The following is a 24,631-nucleotide window of genomic DNA, read 5'->3' as shown; positions in this document are numbered from 1 at the left end:
AGTGTACCTCCCATCCTCAGTCTTCGTATATACGATTCTGTGGAATCTCCTCTTACTGTTCCACGTGGAACATGTATGTTTTAATTGTGTCTAAAATTGACAAATGTTTTACTGGGATTCTCAAAAGTACCTAGCGATTAGAATTTACCAAGTTTCTGTTTTGCAAATCATAAATGTTTCTTAGGTGCTGTTTTCAAAACCCCTGGAAAAGATTTCAAGTGTTCATGATGCACTGATCTGCTTTAGGTACGTGGAGGTGGACTTGGTAATGGTTGGAACTATGGGGGCTGCAGTGAGCCATGGGATGGAAGAACTGGCTCGGTTGTAGGTGCATTTAGGTGCATGTGTATGAATATCTCGGTGCCCATTGGGGTTAAGATGGTAGTATTTTCAGGTATAGTAGTCCTGACTGTATTGTATGAATGTGTCTTGTCTTTTAATGGTAAAGAAAGGAAAAGTGTGGACATACTGGCAATGAAATGCCAGAAGACGATATTTGGTTTGAGGTGGGTTGACTGTGCATGGAATGACTGTGAGAAAGGTGTGGAAGTAACTGCAGTCCGAATGAGAGGCCCATATGAAGTATGCTGGAATGGTTCAGACATGGGAAATAGTTGAACAAAGACTTAAAGACTGACCGACTAAGGAGACCTGTGTCAGAAGTGAAGGGAGCAATGGGTAGGGGTATACGGGTCCGAGGCTTACAGTTAGGATGAATTGGATTTGACACACTACATGGGTTGGGTGGACGGGATGAGGTGCTAACAGTGAGCTGAACTAAGGCATAGGAAGTATTCAAGGCAAGCCATGAGGTAATCCAAGTTTCATTGTGAATGGTAGGTTTTGGTACATTACGCCCAGCAGTTAAGAGGATGCAAATAATGAAGCCATGGTTTCATTTGTTCCTGACACTGCCTCACTAAGGCCCTGGGGCAAGAGGGTAGTTATATAAAAAGTTCAAAAGCGTATAATGCACCCTTTATATTCACTGAAGACAACGTATTGGCAGAAGAAAAAAGTCCCGAGTATCTGCTTAACCCATAGATACAGGAAGTCTTCGCATGAACACCCAAGTGCCAGGTGCCACAAGCACTCATTTTCAAGGGCTTATTTGAAACCCTGCAATATTTCGATGTTTGCACTCCTAAGCATCTCTTGGTCACTGTAGGTACTTTATTAGAGAGAGTTTCAGTCTCCAAAAGTAATTCTAAGGCATAAATATACACGTAAATACATATAAACGTGTATATATGTGTAAAGAGCAACCATAAATAGTGCAGTGTCATTGATCCAGTGCACTGTTTAATAGTGATGGAGAAGACAAAGCAATAGGTGGTGTCCTGTTCTTTGTTATAACTTACTTAAATCCCATGGTAAAAAAATTTGTAACTATCGAGAATGACAATTTCATTTTTGTAGAAATTAAAGAAACTTCGTACGAAAATAACACTATGACTAGTTTACTGCAGAAATTTGTACTGAACAAGATCCTACCACAGCGGGAGATTTTAACATATGTATCAAACTTGGGGAATCCCTTTCCACCAGCTATGGACATGGACTCTACCTAAATTAGCTTGATAGTACCATAATCCAGTTAGTCAAGAAATCTACTCATAATGACAATACATTACATTTTATATTAACTGCAAATGAGGATCTCGTTAATAATGTTGAAGCTAGAGAAAAGTCTGGTACAAGTGATCATCAATAAATTACTTTTGAGTTTTCTTTCAAAACTGCATGTAATGTTGGTCAACATGAGTCGCAAAAAAATATCCAATTTTAAACTTTGTAAATATTAATGATCTTTGCATTACTCTTGACAGCCAAACCTGGGATGATAAGTTTATTGAAAATGACATGAATGAAACCGAGAATAACTTCAGTGAAGCCTTCAAATAAGTAGATACATATGCCAATACGTAGTAGACGGTCTATTTCTGAAACGAAGCCAAGGTAATGGAATGGCAAAATAAAGTGTTTGTTCTCTAAGAAAGTAACTCATAAGAAACTAAGGGATCAAAAACCAATATGGCAGAATAAGTTATGTAAACGTGTGTAGAGAAAGTAAGTTAAATAACCTAGTAAACATCAATTCGAAGCATATATCACACTGAAAATAGCAAAAGATACCCAAGAAGTTTCCCAGCAGTATTTGAGGCAAGAAACTCCTTATCCAGTCAACTGGTCTATTAATTACAGGAAAACGGCATTTTGGTTCTAGACAATGAAGCCATGGCAAAAATCTTAACAACTCTTTCCCCATCTGTTTTTAAGATCAAGGACAATCCATGTCCCGAACCCAGTTTCACTAAGAGATAGAGTCCTGTAAAAAAAGCTGAATATACACTATCAGTAATAAAAAGAATGAAAATAAAACTGCTGGCCCTGAAGTGTATTATCCGTGGACAGCAAGCAATAAAAAATGGAATAGCTGACTGCCCTTTTCAGTGAGTCACCTCATAGGGGAAAAATTCCAGATAAATGGGAGTTTGCCAATGTTACATCAATATTCAAAAAAGGTATGAAGTCGCTGCCCAGAAATTACCATCCAATCAGAACATCTGCAATTGGAAAACTTGTGGAAACCATCGTTTGAGATAACTAAACCATTTAGAGCCCACCACCAAATAAACAACTGTCAGCATTGTTTGTAAGAAAATCATTCATGTAAATTGAATGTCTGCTGTTTTTAAATGACATTGACAAATGAATGGACTACGCTCAGAGGTGGCAAATGAATTGTAACACTGAAAACAGCAAAATTTTACGTATCTGTAAGAAAACCTAAGAGGCATGTTACAGTATGAATTCGGTCACACTGCAAAAGATAAATGAGCAAAAAGATGGGTATAATCTCCACTGACTTAAAACCTTTTACTACACTAATTTCTTAGTTTCAAATTCCTTCTACTATGACAAACACCCTTAACAGGAGGACCCAGGGGTCTATTGCTGTTTGAATGCCTTCGTATAACTCTGGGTCACCCCCAACAAACTCCAACAATGGAAATGCCCATTATCTTAAGGGATAAGCTCTCCCAGCCATATATGTTAGCTTGCTTGTTTCTAAATCATTACATTTACACATATTTCTTTCATAATAATGTTGGAACTTGATGATTTTGCATCAGACTTGTGCCACTCTACCCTAACTGTGCCTCTCGACCTGGGCTTCACTTGTTAAATTTACCATGCCCACAGCCACTGAGGTTAGACTTAAGTCAATTTTTCATACACATCCTGATGCACATTCCCTCTGAGAACTCCCTCAAAGGGGTGGCCATGGACATACAAGGCTCCTCCATACCACTTACACTTAATGACATTCCAACATACGAGGCTTCTTCCTACCGCTTGCACTTAATGATGTTCCAACACACGAGGCTCCTCCCTACCACTTACACTTAATGATGTTCCAACATACTACTTCTACCTAATGTTTTTATCTACATATCGTTTACTGCAGAAGCTGGTGACTGAGTTTGGTAAAGTGTGTAAAAGAAGAAAGTTAAGAGTAAATGTGAATAAGAGCAAGGTTATTAGGTACAGTAGGGTTGAGGGTCAAGTCAATTGGGAGGTGAGTTTGAATGGAGAAAAACTGGAGGAAGTGAAGTGTTTTAGATATCTGGGAGTGGATCTGGCAGCGGATGGAACCATGGAAGCGGAAGTGGATCATAGGGTGGGGAGGGGGTGAAAATTCTGGGAGCCTTGAAGAATGTGTGGAAGTCGAGAACATTATCTCGGAAAGCAAAAATGGGTATGTTTGAAGGAATAGTGGTTCCAACAATGTTGTATGGTTGCGAGGCGTGGGCTATGGATAGAGTGGTGCGCAGGAGGATGGATGTGCTGGAAATGAGATGTTTGAGGACAATGTGTGGTGTGAGGTGGTTTGATCGAGTAAGTAACGTAAGGGTAAGAGAGATGTGTGGAAATAAAAAGAGCGTGGTTGAGAGAGCAGAAGAGGGTGTTTTGAAATGGTTTGGGCACATGGAGAGAATGAGTGAGGAAAGATTGACCAAGAGGATATATGTGTCGGAGGTGGAGGGAACGAGGAGAAGAGGGAGACCAAATTGGAGGTGGAAAGATGGAGTGAAAAAGATTTTGTGTGATCGGGGCCTGAACATGCAGGAGGGTGAAAGGAGGGCAAGGAATAGAGTGAATTGGAGCGATGTGGTATACCGGGGTTGACGTGCTGTCAGTGGATTGAATCAGGGCATGTGAAGCGTCTGGGGTAAACCATGGAAAGCTGTGTAGGTATGTATATTTGCGTGTGTGGACGTATGTATATACATGTGTATGGGGGTGGGTTGGGCCATTTCTTTCGTCTGTTTCCTTGCGCTACCTCGCAAATGCGGGAGACAGCGACAAAGCAAAAAAAAAAAAAAAAAAAAATCGTTTACAATTACATATATTTCAAATTGGAAAACAAAATTTGAAGTGCATGCTTTTTTTTTATCCACATATTCATCCTTTTTCCCAGCGTTGAAGGGTTAAAGCATTTCATACAAAATGTGAAAAATAAATGTTTCGAAATTTCTTTTTAATGAAAGAAATGTTAAAGAACAAAGACTTACAGATAATCGGCTCACTCAATCATCAAAATTAACTACAGTCAATGTGTGCCCGAACTGCATAACATGAAAACAACCTCCAGGTTGAACGTGACCATTTGAATTATTAGCAAATGTATGTACAGGACATGCCAGTATAATGGCATAGGAAAAGAGAGTTAAAGGTGAATGTTCAAATCACAGAGGTATAAGTCTCTTGAACGTACTATACCCATAAGTTGCAGCAGAGTGGAGACTCGAGAGAACAATAGCAGGAACAAAGCGTCAGATTGGGGTGGAACAAACAAAACCCACGTATATGGAATAGCTACTCACAAGAAAAATAACATCATTGCCTGTACAAAACCCCAGGCTATGCTGAAGCATATTCGGTGATGAGCAGTGTGTGAGGTTTACAGGATAGAGTGGAGGATATGGTCACATCCAACACATTTGTGGATTTGCAGGTTGAATCATTTTGAAAGCAAATTGTTGAAAATGAGTCGGGTTCAAAAATTTAACCAGCTTACTGTTTACTTGTTCTGGTATGCCGTCCAGGTCTACGTTTGAGAGGAAATGTTTTCATTGCCAGAACAGAACAAGTATACAGTCAGGAGTGATTTTATGCAAGTACAGTAGACTCATCAGTGTAGAAAAAAAGATCTTTAACAGAGATGAAACACAGTGGAACACTACTGTTGCTAGGATAATAACACCTCACCAGCAAGTTGCTCAACTGGTAATTTCATTTAAAGTGAGCAATTGTTTCACTGCACAAATTTCACGAGCATAAATTCAATAACACACAGGACTTTTATATAAATTTCATTTCTCAAATTTGTACAACTAAATACATTATTCCATACAAGTGCATCTTGGATAATTCATCCTCAGATGATGCTCAAACCAGGGGACACCCTCTCGTTAGACTTGATATCCAACAAAGGTGCCTTTACCAATACACTCTCCGATGAAGAACCAGCACAGCACTTCAACAGTTACTAGTGTGTTGAGCCAGGCTTCCTATTGGGAGAGATAAGGCATCAATAAAGTCTTCCACAAAAAAAGGTCTGTCAACATGAAATACCACTAATTTAATGGAGCTTTAAAAATGAATTATACCAATACAAAAAATCTTAATTTTACAGGTGAACTTTCATTGTAGGTAGCTACGCCTTTGAATAATGTGTATAATCTCAAAGAGGCACTTGAAGCAAGCTTTGGTATTATGATTGATACTATCCAATGCTTTACATGACTAGAACAATGCATTGTGTGTTCAATTTGTCAACTGTAATTACACAGGATAAGATTCAAACCTTATGATATACAAGTGTCATTTTTTTTTACTCAAAACCTTACTACACACAAGTGTCATTTATGACAGTATAAAACATATAAATGTCAAAGGTGGGCAGGACCGAGTACCAAAAGGACCTAATTCCTAGAACTCGGTCCATCACGGGGACCACGACCGGTAAAGTTGGTCCTTTTCCCGGTTAGTACCGGACTGGGGAGCAACAGTGTAATTTTAATTAATTCCAGACAGTCCAACTTTCTTCAGTCCTTTTTATTCTTTTCTTTTATCTCATTTCAGGTTTTCATTACGATAAACTTAAAAGTATAATAAACTCCACTCAATACAGTAAGCTTTCATAGTCATTTTTGAATGATTTTGACGACTTAAAATTATTTGGAGAAAGATCATATCTCATTTTGAAAAGAAGACTCAAAAAGAGACAGACTTAAATCAAACATATTTCAACGCCAGAAGGCGAAGGAGAATCTAGTGTCATCAATGCTTCAACCTCATGTCAAGCAACTGGAGTTCCTAGTGGAATAACTGAACCCATTAACCCTTGGCAGTACCTGGACAAATAAAGATTTTGAATACAAGGGTCCCAAGGATTAGAAGCTGGAATACAAGTGCTTCCTGCGTCTACTGAACAAGAACTTACTCTCGACAAGCAACAAGAGCCAAAGCAACCTCAAACAACGTATCTCCACATGCCACTCACATCCAGGACCAGTTCAACTAGTGCATCAAGGACAGGGTGGCAATTCAGAAAAGCAAGAAGCAGCCCAGCGACTGTCTGGAGTGCCTCAGGGACAAGAGGTAGAGGACCATGGTTCAGCTGACTATACAGGAGACCATGACTGGACCGTCTATAGTCACCAAGGCTCTCTTCGAAGAGGTCAGTAAATTTAATTAACACTCTTTCAACTATACCTAAAAGTCATTGTGTCAGTCAGCTATGATGAAACGTTATGAATTTGTATACCTTTTTAATTAATCACTTTCTTTGTGGACATGTTGCCACAAGACATCATCGACTCTGATTTGTGGAAGGACTTCAACACCTGTGTTCTTGGTCAACATGTAATGTCTAAGCAGACACTTACCAGGTGTATCGAACAGGTATGTTTGTTAGGGCTATTTAACCCTCGCAGGCATCAAGATTTAGGGTCACAATGACAATAATAAAATTGTTTGCAAATTCACATTCTAGCTACTTAAATATATGTTTCAAGTGACAAATATACACCAGAAAACATTAGTATTACTTATTATATCTTTTAATTAAATTTTTGAGGTTTGACGAGAAGAGGCAGCACCTGAGGGACGACATCAACTCTGTACAGTGGGTCTCTACTGAGGCAGACATTTTGACGTGCCCACAGGTATGCTTAAATTTCAATCAAATTACTTTTACTTCAATAAAAAAGAACACTAATAAACAGAGTTATTTCAATTAATTCATGACAATGTTCTTAAAATATAAATGAAAATCTCAACTGAATAAATTCAAAGCAGTCCATAGTCCATTTCATTTCAGGTTGTCCATGGGGATGACTGGACACTGGATTGGCCAGGAAACCCTCCTCAGGCAGAAGTCAGTCTCAAGGAGGCCCTCCTCAGCCAGACGTCAGTCTCAAGGAAACCATCATCAGTCAGAAGTCAGTCGCAGCACGTAGAAAACTCACCAAACGACACACCTTCAATGTCCTTCAGAAGGAGATGTACACGGTACACTTCTATTTTGCCATAGAGTCAAAGGTCTGTAGGACTACTACTGACAATGACAGTAACTTCGTCAAGGCGATTAAGCAAGCAGGTTCCTTCTTAATTTTCACTATTTGCATACTTTTACTTATATAATAATTTACATTTTTCATTTTTTCCTAAAACATTGGATAAAAAACTATGTTAACTGCACTTCACTGTGCAGTGTCTTTGGCAAAACGGTCATGGAGCTGCCTAAGGAGGTCCAGGATATCAAAGTCTTGAAGGATTCACCATCCTGCAGGAAGATGTAACGGACCGCTTTCGGCAAAGCTACGGAGCTGTGGAACAAGCAGGCAAGAGTTCACAAGCCTCAAACACCATCTGGTAAAGCTACGGAGCTGTGGAACAAGCAGGCAAGAATTCACAAGCCTCAGACTGTCCCCACAGTTACAAGATGGAGCTTTGTCTACAACTGGGTGTCTCATCTGGTCAACATCTTCCGAGACAGGGAGAAGCTTCATGGACTACACTGGGCATGCAACATTCTTGGGGTTCCTTCGTTCTTGTCAAGTAATTCTTTTTATATTCTTATATTCACTTTACTTTTCTTTTTGTAAATTTATAAATGTTAAAACTTAAAAGTAAAAAATACGATATACAAACTAAAAAAATTAAGTACAGGACTAAAATATTCACTTTTTCTTTCAGCTGACATTTGCTTCTTCAGAGTATCTTGAGGTGATGCAGCTGGTCTGTAAGGCACTGGACATCATGCAAGGGGAGGACATAGCCTATATGGGGCACTTCTTCCCACCTTCGCCAACTTTCTCAAAATGTTGAAGGGGCTGAAGGAAAGCACCAATGTCAAGATGTGTCAGCCAATGGTAGCTCCTGTCTGGAACGGCATCAAATGCAAGTTTTGTCCCCTTTTTAAGGATGGATTGGGACCAAGCTGGTGGAAACATTTCTCAGCGAGAGGCCTGTGAAGCCTTTCATCATCAACAAATACTCGTTCCCAAGCCCAGCATTGAAAGACTTATTCATAGTTTAATACACTTATCCCTTCCAGTGCTGCTATAGAGCGGCTCTTCTATTAGGGGAAAGACATCCTCAAGCCAAAAAGATCAGGGCTCAGTGACAGCCATTTTGAAATGCTGGTTTTCTTGAAGGGAAAATGAAGTATTACTGTAGTTACCTGTACTAAATACTATTAATTTCTATTCGAATCTCTTGTATTGGTGTTTTTAATTAGTTGTTTGTTTCATTTCAAAAGCATTTTTCATTTATAACAAATGAAAGGACTGACTCGGTCCTAGTTTCTTTCCTCGGGAAGGACTGTGAACAGGACTGTCGATTCATTTTGAGTCAAGGACCAGGACAGAGACCATCGGTCCTTTTAGAGAACCAAGTGCTTACTTTTGATAAATGGACATTTACAAACCTCAAACTACCCAGATGCCATCTGCTTAAGGTTACACCGACAGTCCCCTAAGAAACAATATACATAAATATATATATATCCTACGGAAAGGGTTGTATGGAGGAGGGTGGATGTGTTGGAAACAAAGAGGGCGTGTTGGAATGGTTTGGACATTTGTAGAGAATGAGTGAGGAAAGGTTGACAAAGAAGATATGTGTGTCAGAGGTAGAGGGAACGAGAAGAAGTGGGAGACCAAATTAGAGGTGGACCGATGGAGTGAAAAAGATTTGTAGTGATTGGAGCCTGAACATGCTGGAGGGTGAGAGGTGTACAAGGAATAGACTGAACTGGAATAGTATGGTATACTGAGGCCGACATGCTGTTAATGGCTAGGGAGTTGTGGTTTCGGTGCATTACACGACAGCTGGAGATTGAATGTGAACGAATGTGGCCTTTTTTTACATTTTTTCCCCCGATGCTAACATGCTGATGCAGGAGGTGACAATGCTGTTTCCTTTGGGGCAGGGTGGTGCCGGGAATGGATAAATGCAAGTATGAATATGTACATGTGTATATATGTATATGGCTGTGTATGTATATATAAGTACATGTTGATACATACATGTATGAATGTGTATACATGCATGTGTATACAAGTAGATGGATCTTTCTTCATCTGTTTCCTGGTGCTACCTTGCTTACATGGGAAACAGCAATCAAGTATAATAATAATAACAACATACCCTAACCTGAGCCAGGTACCCATTTCATCAACCAACCCCTAAGGGTGGCTGAACAGATAATTACAACAATCATGATTACACATTACGTAAAGTGCTGGGAGTTTCACTCTCACCTCCTCCAAAAATAATCAGACATTAGATATGCTGCCATTTTCACCATAATCACATCCAACAACCACACCTTTACATGCCACAGAATTATTTCTCTCTGATAATGTCTGTCAGCCTCCAATCCCACTCACCCACGTACACTTGCGAAATATGACAATTTGTTGCACTCGTATATCCAACATGTGAGTAATCATGCTTACCTTTACGGTCATCTTTTTCCAAGCACCGGTCTGGGCACTCTTAACTATGTTGTTGACTCCCTGAGTGACAGCACCAAACTCGGCAGGTGTCGGAGGAACCAACTCGACTTTGGCATACTTCATGAATGTATTGAACTTGGGTGTGGCTGCGTCCACAGCAGCTACAAAAGAAATTGAGGAACGTTTATACATCAGTATAAACTATAAATATTTTAACAATCTTTGTAATTACCCTCATTCAGAGGAATTTATGGGAGCCTTATTTTACTTAAATATATGACATTCTTTCCCCACACTTACATATACATAAAGGCAACACAAAATAAATGCCCTATGAACATTAACTAGCAACATATTTGGGTTAGAAAAAGATTCCCCTCGACATCTTACAAAATCAATATTCATTCACTTTACATCTCACTTGTGTGGTCTTACACCTTCTGAATGGAAATATAACATCCTGCAACCCACAATACAGAGCACTCGGAACAATCCCTTGCTGCCGAGCACCATAAACAATGAACATCTGCACAATAAGACTAAGATCCTCCCAATAAAGTCCTACCTCAACATGCTCGACACCCAATTACATGCAACAGCACTAGACCCACACCACGCTATGATGAAACACCAACCCCAAGCAGATATAAAATACTGACGACTTACACCTAACAATTTCTTCTCATTTAATCATTTACGGCCAGGTTTCTCAAGTACCTAAGAAGTCAAATAAATCAAGAATTAATCATCTCATCAATCATATATAAACAATAAGAGCGCATCAAGATCAATAGCAAACATCCTCCTCATTACAAAGAAATGGAGGCCATTCGTGTTCCTCAAAACAGAAACAGACTCTAGCAATAAGGTGTTAGTTCGATTCAATCCATCTGTAAGCAAATTCTTCTCCGTGAACAGTTTGTTAAGTCAACAGAACCTCAGAAAACCTCAACGAACATCCTGAACGACCCCAGATTTACCACAAATCTTAATACGTCAAAAAATTTCCACAATCGCTTTCTTTAAGTGATGTAGTAACGTGGTCCAATATGTTCTGCGACTGCAATCTGTATCAAAAGACACAGTGCCACACACCTTACAGGTGAAGACCAGGAACATCATTTCTTAAAAACATAAAAAAAAAAAATTAATACCCGCAGCTTCACGACGCTAAACCACCTTACGTTTTCACTGATCTTCGTTCACCCTATATATAGTTTTCGACATTCACAGCTTAAAAAAAAAAAAAATAGATTATCTGGCCTAGATTTTCTCCGAATTAATGACTTTAGGTTAAAGCTGAGACTGATTTGGTTAGAGTGCCGACCAACGAGAGCCTGGGACTCATGGAGTACTTAGCACATCAACTCCATTACTGAGATCCAATGGCTTTTGCAATGACATTAGACATTTATATTAATATATTATAATGATATCATCAACATGAGATACAGGCAATAAGGGTTAATTTGTTATATCTAGTTATATAACACTTGTCTAGCCATGAGAGAGAGTACACGGGAATCAACAGACGAGCTAGAGGCCCGCCATATTACTCATATATTGACTTTAACTCGCCATTTTTGGGACTATTTTCTGCCCTGGGGTCAAGCCTAATGTGTGGCGCACCTTTAGCATCCCAAATGGGGACTTACCCTTAGCCAGGACGGGAATTCTGGCCACAAGTTTGCTCATGGTGACGGTAGATGGCGAGGAAGGAGACGAAGCTGGCCAGCCGGTAGACCTCACTGCGCCGGCGCAGACGACGTTCCAATACTCCTATCTCCAACACTTATATTTAATATTTATGTCTATATTACTCTTACTGGCAAGTTAAATATATTTTCAGTTATTAAAAAATATATAGAAAATATCATCAGTGGAGATAATTGAATTATGAATTAATATTTGATTGTTTATTGTCTATCAGCTGATGGACTTAAACTCGTGGTCTAACACAGACTTCTCAAGAGATTTGTTTACAAACAGAGCTCATGGCGGCTGGGGTAAAGCTACCTTATTTATGTATATCTTGCCTGACGCCTTGCAAGGCTCTTTTCAAGAAAACGGAAGGCGACTTCATCAAACTCCTGGAATGTGTAAGACTTGAGAAGCTGTTTCCTTTTTACTACATAAGAAAATATATATTAATCCATTTTCTAGTATACTTAGTCGCTGTTTCCCACGTGAGCGAGGTAGCGCAAGGAAACAGACACAAAGAATGGCCCAACCCACCCACATGTATATACATATACGTCCACACAGCACATATACATACCTATACATTCCAACGTATACATATATGTATTTACATACACTATATATATATATATATATATATATATATATTTCATATTTTATACTATTCGCCATTTCCCACGTTAGTGAGATAGCGTTAAGAACAGAGGACTGAGCCATAGAGGGAATATCCTCACTTGGCCACCTTCTCTGTTCCTTCTTTTCGAAAATTAAAAATGAGATGGGAGGATTTCCAGCTCCCTCCCCATTTAGTTCATTTATGTCAGTAATGGCCGTGGAAACGGGAGGCTAGTTTTACTGATGATAGAATATAACAAAATTGGGATCCATGGATGACATAGTGTGTGGGGGATGACATAGTGTGGGGCGTGTAGCCTCCTAACACTTCTGCAATTTCTAATTTACATAAATTGTGCTGGCCTTTCAAGTAGAGGGATAATGTTGTATTACAAACGAGTGAAAATCCTTCACCAAAGCAGTAGGTTAACGAGTAATAATCTTCAGTTTCTTTAAAAATTTCCACTTTTCCCAATCCCTCGTGAACATACCACTAAGTAAATTAAACCCGACATGTTTTTAAGGGTAGTCAAGCAAAATATCATGTTCTATTAAGGGTAGTTAAGCAAACTCCCATGTTCTATTAAGGTTAGTAGAGCAAAATCCCATGTTCTATTAAGGGTAGTACAGCAAAATCTCATGTTCTATTAAGGGTAGTCGAACAAACTCGCATGTTCTATTAAGGTAGTCAAACAAAATCCCGTGTTCTATTAAGGGTAGTAAAGCAATTCCATTTCTCTATCAAGGGTAGTGAATAAAATCCCATACTCTATGGTACAAATAAATATTCTGTAAGAGTAAAACTATGATATTAATTTATAAATTGGGCGAATCTTTTTTTTCAAAATTTACCAAATATATTTAAACAATGTACCACTGCGGTATCTGGCAGCACGTCCTGACAAATGGATTGTTGTCTAGGGTTTGTTTATACTTTGGATTGCACCCACCGAAGAACTAATTGTCTCTTTTCTTGAATTCCATTGGCTTTTACATAGTTAATGCCAATAACAAATATGTAGCATCACCAGTTCCTGGCAGATACATGAACATATATCTTTATTTGAAGTTTCAGTACTAAAATCTCATAACTTTTTACTTTATGAGTTTTCTCAAGGAATGCAGAACTTATCAGTTTATTATTTACCTCCCACTTATGCCTGGAAAGTACCCAAAGTTCATACACCCCATTCCCAACTCTGAACTCAGCCTTGGAATTGAGGCAGGAAACTTCAGTTCATAATAATTTGTTACTCAAATTATTATGAAAATAATATGAATCATCCCATTACAAAATAGTGTAACATTGAAAGTGGGTTGCTTAACGTTTGGTAAATTCTGTAAAGTAAATGAGGTGCTGGGGTTATGTTGTCTGTATTCCAATATTTTCAGGATACAAGTTTACGAGCATTTGTATCTAAGTAATTTTAAGCTTGGGATTTTGTCTTCTGCATTTGTTGCGACTGATTTTAACGTGAAAAGGAATTAAGCAATGTACAATGTTTGTGTTGTTTAGGATATAAAAATTGATATTTTAACCTTTAAACTACAGCAGCCAGGAAACCTGGCAACACTTTCTGCTCTTAAGAAAAAAAAAAATTGTACATACATGTTCACTATTTCATGCATGTGCGAGGTAACATAAAAAACAGATGACAGAGCCTTTGTGAAAATAAAAAAAAACTTGCTGGCTCCCTCTATTTCTTCCCTTAGAAAGTAATACAGGAGGAGGTTTGCAACAGCTCACTCCATTATACTCTCATATAAATCAAACATGTGCATGCAGAAGCATGAAAAAATTAAATATATACATCATTTATTAACCTCTGTTTTGCCTTGATTGAGTGTTGAAGTTTATGAATGCTACACTTAGCACATAATTCAAAACTGGTGCAGTAGTATTGTCTCGTGATGTATGTTGCAGTTGGTCATGTACGAAAATATAGTGTAAATTGTAGTTTAAGGATTAATGTCTTACTTTAAATCTCTCTCGGCAGTCTTCGTGTGGCCAGACAGTTGACCGGTATGTTGAATGTGAGAAGAGCATTATTTTCATGGATATGATGCTGCAAGAGATTGCAGCATACAGACACATACTCTACAATGCCAACAACTTTGTGAGCTTTGGAGCTGTTTTCATAGCTAGAACTTTTACGATGTTGTGGACAAAATGCTTTCTAGATGAACATATTTTATAGGCGTATTTGAAATACTATTATGAAAAATTATGACAAATGTATTGTGCACCATTTAAATGAATTCGAACTTTTTCGATCATATCCTGATAATATGTCCTAACTTTTCAGACACCTCAATTTTACATGAAGTTGGCTGTGTCTTTAGTACTAAGTGAGGGTTATGTCCGATGGACTAACTTCGCACAAGGTCTCTCTGCTGGGAATGGAATAAGGAATAATGAAACATACCTGTATATAATGTGCATATTAACAGCTATTGGTAAGTTACTGTACTTCTCAAACTTTTTAAAATAATCTGGTGGTCACCCCTTTATCAATTGTGAGACAAATAGGCAAGAATTCTCATAGTATATCACCTATACTAAGTATCTTCAGTAGTCACACATTCTATTAATCCTTAACACCTTGTTTTCCTCTCATCTTGAAGCCTTGCCCCTCATTCAATTTTATGGGTATGAAGCTGAAATAAAAAGACATAAGTGATTCCACAAGTACCTCTATAAAACCAACAACTTGTGATCCGTTCTGACGTTTTGTACCATCAAGAAGATAAGAACCACGTTTGAAACTTTCATTTATTATTTTCTGTTTTTTGGCTCCTCCAATTCTTTGTGATGTGTCACATTGTAATTTAATTCAAAAGAAATTTTCAGGCATACCATGACATACTGATTGTTCTTACGAGAAATGTTGAATATGCAAGTGGGGATTCCAGAGACCTTATGTGTAAATTTCCATTGTTCTCTACTCTTAAAGGTCTAAAATCTTGTGAAGGGGTCAGGCATTCCTTTGAGATATTTTGAAATATAACTGCAAGGTTGTTCTTAAAATTTACAGGAAACGTAAAGTTGCAGCATTATTATGATGGACCTGTAATACCTCTTATTTATTCTATTTCTAAGTCTCTGAGGACCACTTTTCTGAAGCCTCTTACAGCCCAAGGCTATGCTACTTCCAGAAGGAGGGAAATGTAGAATCCTTTGGGGTGAAAAGTTCTTTGAGGGGACTGTTCTCTCAATCATTCCTTATCAAAGGTGCCTTTTCACTTGCAGTGTAACCTCGAGCAGGCCGAGTCCCGTATGACCTCTTTTAACATGACTGTGAAAGGGACCTCACAGTCAGAAAACACTTTTAGTAACAAATGTCTTTCTTTTCTTTCTTTCTTTCAAACTATTCGCCATTTCCCGCATTAGCAAGGTAGCGTTAAGAACAGAGGACTGGGCCTCTGAGGGAATATCCTCACCTGGCCCCCTTCTCTGTTCCTTCTTTAAAAAAAAAAAAAAAAAAAAAAAAAAAAGTACAGGAGAGGCTTCCCAAGCAGTCTTTCTACTTACCTTTACCCCAACAAGTTTTGCCCACTGTTGTGCGGCACGACCACTTTGTAACCTCAACTAGTTCAGCCGTTTCAATTTCTCTTTCCATTTACTTACTTTTGAGTTCAGCCCTTAAAGTTTAGATTTTGTAATGTGGAAGGATGCTACCTGAAGCAGTTAATGAAGTAAAATACAGACTAAATTTTGGCACATGGAAGGAACTGTCTTCATTGTACATGTGATAAACATAGAAATGTCTTACGAATCATGAATACTGGGATTTTTCTAAGAAATGGCATGTGTTAGATATAACAATGGATCAACCCATACTAACCAGGGTATCAGGTGAGTTAATGATGGCTGTGTAGTGAGCTGGCACTTTAGTGGTTGTCATGTAGCACTCCTCTTATCCAGACAGCTTCTTTTCTTTTTGCCTCAACAACACATGGACTGCTGGCATTCTGTCTTCAAACATACAACCTCTCCTCGTCACAAACAATACTTGACAACACTTCACTCACACATTTCATTCTTTGTAACTAAATTTTTCCTTGGTGAGTGCTATGTGCTAGCCCTGTACTTTGGCATAATGGTTTGAGCAATGGATAGAAGTAGTAGGTAGGAACATTAGGTAGAATAGGGTGGAACTTTAGGCTGGAAGGTTGGAAATTACGTAGAAGCCTCTGGGAATGCTGTGCTCGAGTTGCCCTCTCCCACTGGCCTGTTGAGGGTGAGTAACTAAAGCCCAAGGTGCAGCATTAGAGTTAAAAGTTAAGGAAAGTCTTTTACCGAGGCCACCCCCTTAAGGGGATGGACCTGAGATACAGATAAATAGATAGTTCAGTGGTCATTTTATTGGATTGTGAGAGGTTTTAGCTACCATACCATTGAAAGTATAAAGATGGAAAGTTTTGGATGAGATGAAGTAAAAACTGGTATGGAAAGAATGACTAAAAAGGCGTACTGTTTGAGTGGTAATGAGCATATGGCTGTGTTTCAGAGGAAGACTTTGTTGATATACGCAGACTTCATATATGTACAAAATTTTGCATGACCCATCCTGTTTTGTGAGGTATGAAAAAAGATATACAATGATAATACTTGCTGTCTGTTATACAAAAGAAAACTGTGAATACGATTTAACATTTATGTGGTTATTAAGTTTGTCATGTCTTTCCCTTTATTTCAGAAATTGGGGTATTTGGAACAATAATTACAATATATTCTTGGGTGAAATTTCCTAATAGGTAAGTTGTACAATACTTTTTCGCTCTTATACTAATTGTAATGTTACTCATGTTTAAAAACATAATTTCATATACAGCACATAAGACATTGTTCATGGAAAAGATAAAAAAAATTCTCCAATGATTTGGCATAACATTTTTAGGACATCGCCACCCACTTACAATGCTCTGTTGCTGGGTCAATGTGGACGTTTGGCCAACATTGCTGCCATCATCTGGTATCATGGCTCTAGTATTATATTCCAAGGCCTGATGCTAGCATTCATTTTTATCTCCAGTATACAGAGTACCAGAGGTAAGTTGTTTATACTAGTACAGAGTACCACAATAAAATCAAAGAAATACATAAATCAAAATTACAACCCCTTCATGTTAAATTACTTAAGAGCAGTGTTCTTGTCATTATTATTTGTTTCACACTGAAGGAATTTATTCATTTAGAGGGTAGACCCTTAAATGCAAAAGACAGGAAGAGCTTGTACGTGCTTGATATTAAATGCCTGAGGATTATATGCCACACATGGTAGGTTGATCGGCATTCTGTCTCTTGGTCTAAACATTTTCATCCCTGTACCACTCAATATTTCGCTTGAACATACTGTCTTATCAACATGTCCCTTGTTTTACATTTACAGAAACTCTCTATAGTCTTTGACCTTTTCTTTGCGTACAAAATCTTTCCCTGGCAGGTATTTGAAGGATGGCACCAATACGCCTATTTGTTCAAATTTCTCATAAAATTCAGTTAGGCTCTCTTCCAACCCATATGTATATAATACCTAGGTCTCTTTTTACTTTCTGTTGGTCTTCTTCATTACCTACAATTTTGTGTCGTCTGCAAAACCTCAGACTATACTTGACCTTGCATTCGTATCTATACCTGTTATCATGATTGTTAAAAGTATTGTACCAAGTAGTGTTCCTTTTGGTATACCCAAAAGAACACCTTAATTTTACATGGCTACATATACTACTTGCCCAAATTTTCCTTGGGTTTAAAATTCTTTAAGTAATATCCCAAGTTTTCTTTTGGTGTTACATCTTGTCACTTTTTCAATCACCACTCAATATTTTGTCAAATGCTTTAGCAAAATTTAGTGTCCATTCTCTTTCCCTGGGCTAAAGTTTCTTGAGTTTCATTATAGCGCATTAGTACAAAGAGAGAATAAAGTAAAAGGAATATGTGAATATAGGGTTTAGTTTCTAGGAATGTGTGCAGTTAAACGTGGACTGAGATGTATGAAGTTGATTCAGCTTAGTTTGCCTTCACCTTCAACTTGGAAAGGTGTACTTTTGTTCCACGGTTAAACAGAGAGAACATGCACTGACTATTTGATGCAGTCTGTAGTACATGAAATGTTGCTCGTATTTTTGTAACATTCCTCAACAGCTTTCTCTCATTTCAGCTGCACTACACATTGGGAGAACTGAATGTGCTACTCTCATTACTGTAGCATTTATCATTAGTATGTACTCTTCAAATGCCTTGCAACCATTGTTAATTGGGAACAGGAAGACAAGAGGAGCCTTGCAAGAATTATTCCTCTAATGTTCACGTGTCTGTTCTTAATGTTGCACTTTTAAGATATGTGAAAAGGCAAGCTGGCATTAGATAAAAAAAAAAAAAAAAAAAAAAAAATCATTACTGTTACCTGAGGTCTTAGTTATTTCAAAAATAGTTGGTCATTTTCATAACCCATCCAGTTTCAGGATAAGGTAAATATTAATTTGTATTATTAAGAGGTAGTAAAACTGACCGGCTTGTAGTGTTTACAGGAAGCTTTACCTGAGACAAGTGTTCTTTCGTCTAGTGATGGCTTATATATGTAAGTGATGCAAGTATCATTTATTTGAACAGGAAATGTTGATTAAAATAAGGTTTAACCCAACAGGAAACAAACCTAAGGGTAACTGAAATTTTTGGATTTTCGTTACTTGTCAGACGTTTTGAAACTAGGATGAAACAGTACAGTCTTCAGTTTCTCTTACCTTCAAAACTAATATATTCTCAATCCCTTTTCTTTTCAAGATATTACATTCCATGGTGATGTAGAAGGTTTGTAAAAGCCAGTGTACCAATGGATTTTAGATAAGTGTTGTGTTGCATAACTTAAACGTCGTCTGTTTAATTTCAGGCTTTGAGCATCACCCAAAAGCTCCTTTACAACACAACTAAAGTATGCACCTGGTGTTAGGCTTTTCTGTTGGGTGTTAGACAATATCATAATTTTTATATCTTGCATGACAATGTTTAATTTGTTCTTTATGAAACTGTCAATGTTGGAACATTTTATATATTACAATGGTTACTATGCTACTTAAGATTAATAAAGTATATACTATATTTATAAATATATACACATAATGCATGTCTAAATACATCAAAGTACATGGGAATATCCCAGATGAAAGAATAACATTTGGCTGGACTATGCCAGCCCATGATCTTGTTCGTAATGACGTACATTTTTATTTTTACTTTTAAACCATAATGGATCTTCAAAATATACTTATAGTAAACTTTGAGGTATGTTTCCATAAAAAAAAAGTATCTTCTGAAGTATGAAAAACACTTTCTCGGGAAGTGTCCTGCGAGTCATGAGACACCTCAGACATTTGAGGGATAGAAGCCTTTTTATCAGCTACCTTACCAGCAAGGTAAATGCCTCTCCCCCATTAGTAACATTACCCACCAGTTGGGGAGTAACAGTATTTCCTCACCCATGACTCACCCTCTGACCAATTACCAACCTGCACTTGATGTCGTAGTCCCAAAACTGTCTGCAATGTCACTTCATAATTCTTTGATAACATACATCACCCCATAAGTGGTCACCGTTGGTTTAGATAAAGAAGGTACAGTGAGAAACATAACCAAAAAATACGCTTGTGGGACATCATCTTGAAGAGAATGTCTTCTATACTTCCAAACTTACATTCCTCTAGTGGGCCAGTCGGTCCCACAAGCCACAAAAGCATACCAATGTAGAGGAGGAAGGTTACCGAAAAACTTCTCATAATGAATACAAATTAAGCAAAAGACATTACCTTCAAAATAATTTTGGCAAACCAGGCTCCTTCTGCCCTAATGGTAATAACATCATGACAAAACCTGATTGGCCCTCAACAACTTGTGTGTGGTATCCCAAACAGACATATTATAGGAAAGCTGAAGACCTCTGTACTAATTTCTTCCAAGGGTAAGTCCTCCGATAGGCCAATGGTGAAGGATATTTTCCAAAACTTACAGCCTCTGACATAAAAGCATAATGGGTTCACAAGGAAAAGGGCTTGGTCTAAGAAAAGATGTTCCCAATAGAGAGAAACTCCTAAGATTCTTTGACACTTTGACACTAAAGATGTTCTCCTCAAAACCTCGTGATTCACTTAGAAATTTCACAGGCCACAAGGAAAAGTATTCGAGTCTGAACACAACACTGTGACTCACAAACTTTTAGCACCAAACACCACGTAAAGGAGAGTTTCATGAGGAACTGTTGTGGCAATATAACACTTATTAAGTTGCAGAAGGGAGATAACTACACCTTTAACATGGAAATTCACGAAAAATTTCCATAAGTGGTAGGGGACTCACGTCAAAAATAAACCAAGGGTAGTTCCCGTGCCACTCTTGTAATATCACTGGCCTTGATTAATTCATAAAGACTAGAACTCAACAAAACAAAGCGTCCAAACCTTGAAAGAATCTAATTCTAATATAAAAGACCCTGAGAATTTCCAAACTAACTGATAATGTGCTGAGCGATTGATACAAAAATTAAGATGATCACATTATTGATTAAAGATCCTCAAATCTCAAGGTATCAAAAGTCTGGAAACTTTCATTAGTAAATTCCAAAGCTCCAGGTTCTGACGTATGCTCCTACGCCAAGAAGCAAGTCATTTATACAACCTAAGATATAAGCTGAGGAAAATGAATTAGCTGAAAAGAATTCTAGAACCATTTCTGTCTCACCCACTCTATGCAACAGAAGGCCCTTATTCCTTCTTGGATAAGCTGAGAAAAATAAAAGCGAAGTCAAAATCATTAAACTAGAAATTAGTATATTCCATTAGCTGGGCCTAATCCCATCTCTGAAACCATAATTCGTATGTACAAGAAAAAGAGAATCTTAAATGAAAAGGCTTAAAACCAGTCCAAAGATACCCAACAATACAGGCTCTTCATATCAATACTCGTTCTTTTATACAAAAAGTCTGTCACAGCAAGAAGCTTCTGTAATACTGTCCTTCAGGAGGCTCTAGTCCTAACCACTTCGAGGAGCTGACAGACTACATGGGCTACGATCTGGAGGTTGATCTTTGTCCATAAGTTTCTCCCAACATCCCTAATCCTGAGAGAAAATACTGTCTATGACAAGAAAACCCTCCTCCTCTAGGAACAAGTTAAGGGAACAACCCTCTACCAAAACTCCAGTCAACATCAATGGGACTGAACTCTAACAGCAATGGTGAAACTGTCAAGCTCAAACCCTGATGGCATAAATTCCGGGGCATTACTGTCCTTCAGAAAGTCCTACTCCCAACCGCTTCGAGAAGCTGCAACGCTTGAGGTGTGGGGCTGACACACTACATGGGGTATGTGGCTCAAAATTGCTCACCTTGGTTTGGAGGGTGATCTTTGTCCACAAATTGCTACCAATATCCATAACCATGAGACAAAATACTGTCTCTATGACACAAAATCCCCCCTCCTCCAGGAATGAGTTAAGGGAACAACCTTCCACCAAAACTCCGACCAACATCAATGGGACTGAACCCTAACAGCAATGGTAAAACTGTCTGATACCAAACCCCTGTTGTCACTCTGGGACTATATCGTTTTAGTTCCTTTATCATTATAATTACTATTTTACTTGATCGCTATTTACCTTGTTAGTGCCAGGAAACAGAAGAATAAACACCCATCCACTCTCATACACATATATACACATACCCGACAGCAAGGTAGCACCATGCTTAGGCCTTGATCTCTCAAAATCTTTTTTTCTTCATCCTACCACCTCCAATTTGGTCTCCCACTTCTTGTTCCCTCCACTTCTGATACATATATCCCCTTTGTCAACCTTTCCTCACTCATTCTCTCCACATGTCCAAACCACTTCAACAAACCCTCTGTTCTTTCTACTACACTTTTTTTTATTACCACACATCTCTCTTACCCTATCATTACTTACTTGATCAAATTACCTCACACCACTTACTGTCCTCAAACGTTGCATTTCCAACACATCCACTCTCCTCCGTACAACCCATGCCTTGCAACCATATAATATTGTTGGAACTATTCCTTAAAACACCCATTTTTGCTCTCCAAGATAACATTTTCTTTCCATACATTCTTTATAGCTCTCCCACCCTTTGACTCACTTCTGCTTCCATGGTTCCATTTGCTGCCAAGTCCACTCCCAGATACCTAGAACACTTCACTTCCTACAATTTTCCTTCATTCAAACTTACAATCCCAACTAACGACCCTCAACCTTACTGAACCTAACAACCTTGCTTTTATTCACATTTAATCTCAAGTTTCTCCTTTCAAATACACCTCCAAACTCAGTCACCAACTTCTGCAGTTTCTCATTCCAATCAGCCACCAGTGCTGCATTATCCGCAAACAACAACTTACCTTCCAGCCCCTCTCATCCCTAACAGACTACATACTCGCCCCTCTTTCCAAAACTCTTGCACTTACCTCCCTTACTGCCCCATCTATAAATAAATTAAACAAACATGGTGACATCACACAACCTTGTCGCAGGCCAACCTTCACTGGGAACCAATCACTCTCCTCTCTTCATTCCTACCTCTTTGTATTCCCCAAAAAAGGGATGAATACCTTAAAAGCCTCTAAGAAAAAATATGTAGAACAAAGAATCACAGAGAAGAGAATTGGGAGGAGTAATCGTACAACACAAAAGAGTTGTAGTCTGCTTATTACAGATACTGTTGCTCAGCTGTCTTCATGAATACCTCACCTCTTACAGTTAAACAAATGTCTGTTATGTAATACACTATGCCCAAACTAAATCAGGCAAGGATACTTATCCATGGTATGATGCAAGAAGATGACAAAAAAAAAAAAAAAAAGAAGCTTAAGTGGATACGTCCAACTTCATCAGTGATGTGAGAAATTTAAAGGTATGGTATGGAGGCCATGGGACAATTATGCTTTTGCCTTATGGGAGGTTCGATGATTGGTCAGAAAGTTAGCCTGGGCCAAGCTAATGCTATTACTGCCTAACAGGTACTTTATGAAGAATGAGAGGCATAAACCTATCCAAAATGATAGAGCTCCATAATATGACTCGCAGGACAAACTAATACTGAAGGGGGAAAAAATCTTTACGACATCACAGGTATGTCTTAAAAATGTTCCAAGTTCATTTCATGTTCAAATATTATTTAATTTTTCTTTAAAAAACTTACAAGTTTGTATGGTCATTAAATATAAACCTTAATACTTGTTTCATACCCAACTTTTGCCTGTGTACAGCGTTTCTTAAATACAAAAGGAACTAATGAGTCAACTTTAAGTTATAATACTTATCTACTCACAACACCATCTTAAAATCCTGAAATGAACTGTGAAACAGGACTCCTTTTTAGTAACACCAGAACTATTGATTGCAACATGATTCGAAACAAGGTGTCATACCCATTCCTATTTAATGCCTCTTCCTCTACCTCCTTTCCCTTTGCTGCTGCTGTTTCCCTGCTGGCCTCGTCCTTTACTGCTTCCTGCTTCTCTATCCTTTGTGTTACCCTTCTTTACCTGTGTCAAAAAATCAAAACAATAAGTGCCATTTAATAAAAAATAATTATAGAAAATTCATTGTATTCATATGTTCCAAATAATATTTCATAAGATATAATTTTTGCTATTTTCCATTTTAGAAAGTTAAAATATAAGGAGGGGAGGGTGTCTAGCCCCCCCGGCTCCCATCCTCCTTAGTTGCCTTCTACGACATGTGAGGAATGCTTGGGAAGAATTCTTTCTCCCCTATCCCCACAGGGTTGGGCCATTCTTTCGTCTGTTTCCTTGTGCTATCTCACAAATGCGGGAGACAGCGACAAAGTATAATAATAATAATAAAATAATTTTTGCTGCTACAGTGAAATCCCAGTCTAAAAAAAATCACTGTATCAGAATTTAGCCTCTATTGAACCTCTTGGACCCTATAATTTTTTTCTTTAAAGCCAAGACGGCAAGGGTAACTGAAGCCCTACTCAACACCATCCCAATGATACCCTAAACTGAGCAAAGCACACAGCTAGGCCCATGAATGTGTCATGGTCAGGAATGCTAACCGCTACAACATGGAAGTGGAATTCCGTTACATTACAAATCGAGTCTGGTAGGGCTGGACCTATTAGACTAACTTTGTGATATAATGAAATAGTACATTAGTTCCACACCTACGTGTGGGACACTGGGCATCAGGAAACTGTGACAACCTGTAACTTGTCACTTCAGAGTACATTTCTCTTTTGTGCAC

The 24,631-nt window shown here is 38.2% G+C and overlaps 3 protein-coding genes across 3 annotated transcripts in view; 1 reads left to right on the top strand and 2 right to left on the bottom strand.

Moving 5' to 3' along the window:
* Window positions 1-5,279: 5,279 nt before the first annotated feature.
* LOC139767452 (ATP synthase subunit g, mitochondrial-like) lies at window positions 5,280-11,828 on the bottom strand. Its single transcript, XM_071696843.1, has 3 exons — window positions 11,693-11,828; window positions 10,038-10,198; window positions 5,280-5,579 (listed from the first exon to the last, which is right to left on the bottom strand). Exons 1-3 carry the CDS (start codon window positions 11,730-11,732, stop codon window positions 5,481-5,483), a joined length of 300 nt encoding a protein of 99 aa, XP_071552944.1. The 5' UTR covers window positions 11,733-11,828; the 3' UTR covers window positions 5,280-5,480.
* Window positions 11,829-11,980: 152 nt separating this feature from the next.
* On the top strand, window positions 11,981-19,455 carry Arv1 (ACAT-related protein required for viability 1). Its single transcript, XM_071696842.1, has 6 exons — window positions 11,981-12,136; window positions 14,351-14,470; window positions 14,660-14,810; window positions 17,054-17,111; window positions 17,255-17,406; window positions 18,518-19,455. Exons 1-6 carry the CDS (start codon window positions 12,032-12,034, stop codon window positions 18,658-18,660), a joined length of 729 nt encoding a protein of 242 aa, XP_071552943.1. The 5' UTR covers window positions 11,981-12,031; the 3' UTR covers window positions 18,661-19,455.
* The window catches only part of Gnf1 (germ line transcription factor 1), a 43,974-nt gene continuing 36,369 nt past the window's right edge, over window positions 17,027-24,631 (bottom strand). The window contains exon 18 of the mRNA XM_071696841.1: window positions 17,027-23,907. Coding sequence (XP_071552942.1) covers window positions 23,797-23,907 — 111 coding nt within the window. The 3' untranslated portion in view covers window positions 17,027-23,796. The remainder of the gene's footprint in view (window positions 23,908-24,631) is intronic.

Source organism: Panulirus ornatus, chromosome 61, assembly GCF_036320965.1.
Source record: "Panulirus ornatus isolate Po-2019 chromosome 61, ASM3632096v1, whole genome shotgun sequence".
Taxonomy (NCBI): Eukaryota; Metazoa; Arthropoda; class Malacostraca; order Decapoda; family Palinuridae; genus Panulirus; species Panulirus ornatus.
The sequence above is the reverse complement of the archived record's forward strand: the minus strand, read 5'-3'. Positions and strand labels throughout refer to the sequence as shown.

Bases quoted from the DNA above. Each gene is read 5' to 3' on its own strand.
- LOC139767452 (XM_071696843.1), bottom strand. From the start codon at position 11,732: ATGAGCAAACTTGTGGCCAGAATTCCCGTCCTGGCTAAGG. The intron at 10,199-11,692 runs GTAAGTCCCCAT...TTTCTTTTGTAG, and splicing joins AATTCCCGTCCTGGCTAAGG to CTGCTGTGGACGCAGCCACA. The intron at 5,580-10,037 runs GTAAGCATGATT...CTCTCCCAATAG, and splicing joins GGAAAAAGATGACCGTAAAG to GAAGCCTGGCTCAACACACT.
- Arv1 (XM_071696842.1), top strand. From the start codon at position 12,032: ATGGCGGCTGGGGTAAAGCTACCTTATTTATGTATATCTTGCCTGACG. The intron at 14,811-17,053 runs GTAAGTTACTGT...CCTTTATTTCAG, and splicing joins GTGCATATTAACAGCTATTG to AAATTGGGGTATTTGGAACA. The intron at 17,112-17,254 runs GTAAGTTGTACA...TAACATTTTTAG, and splicing joins TGGGTGAAATTTCCTAATAG to GACATCGCCACCCACTTACA.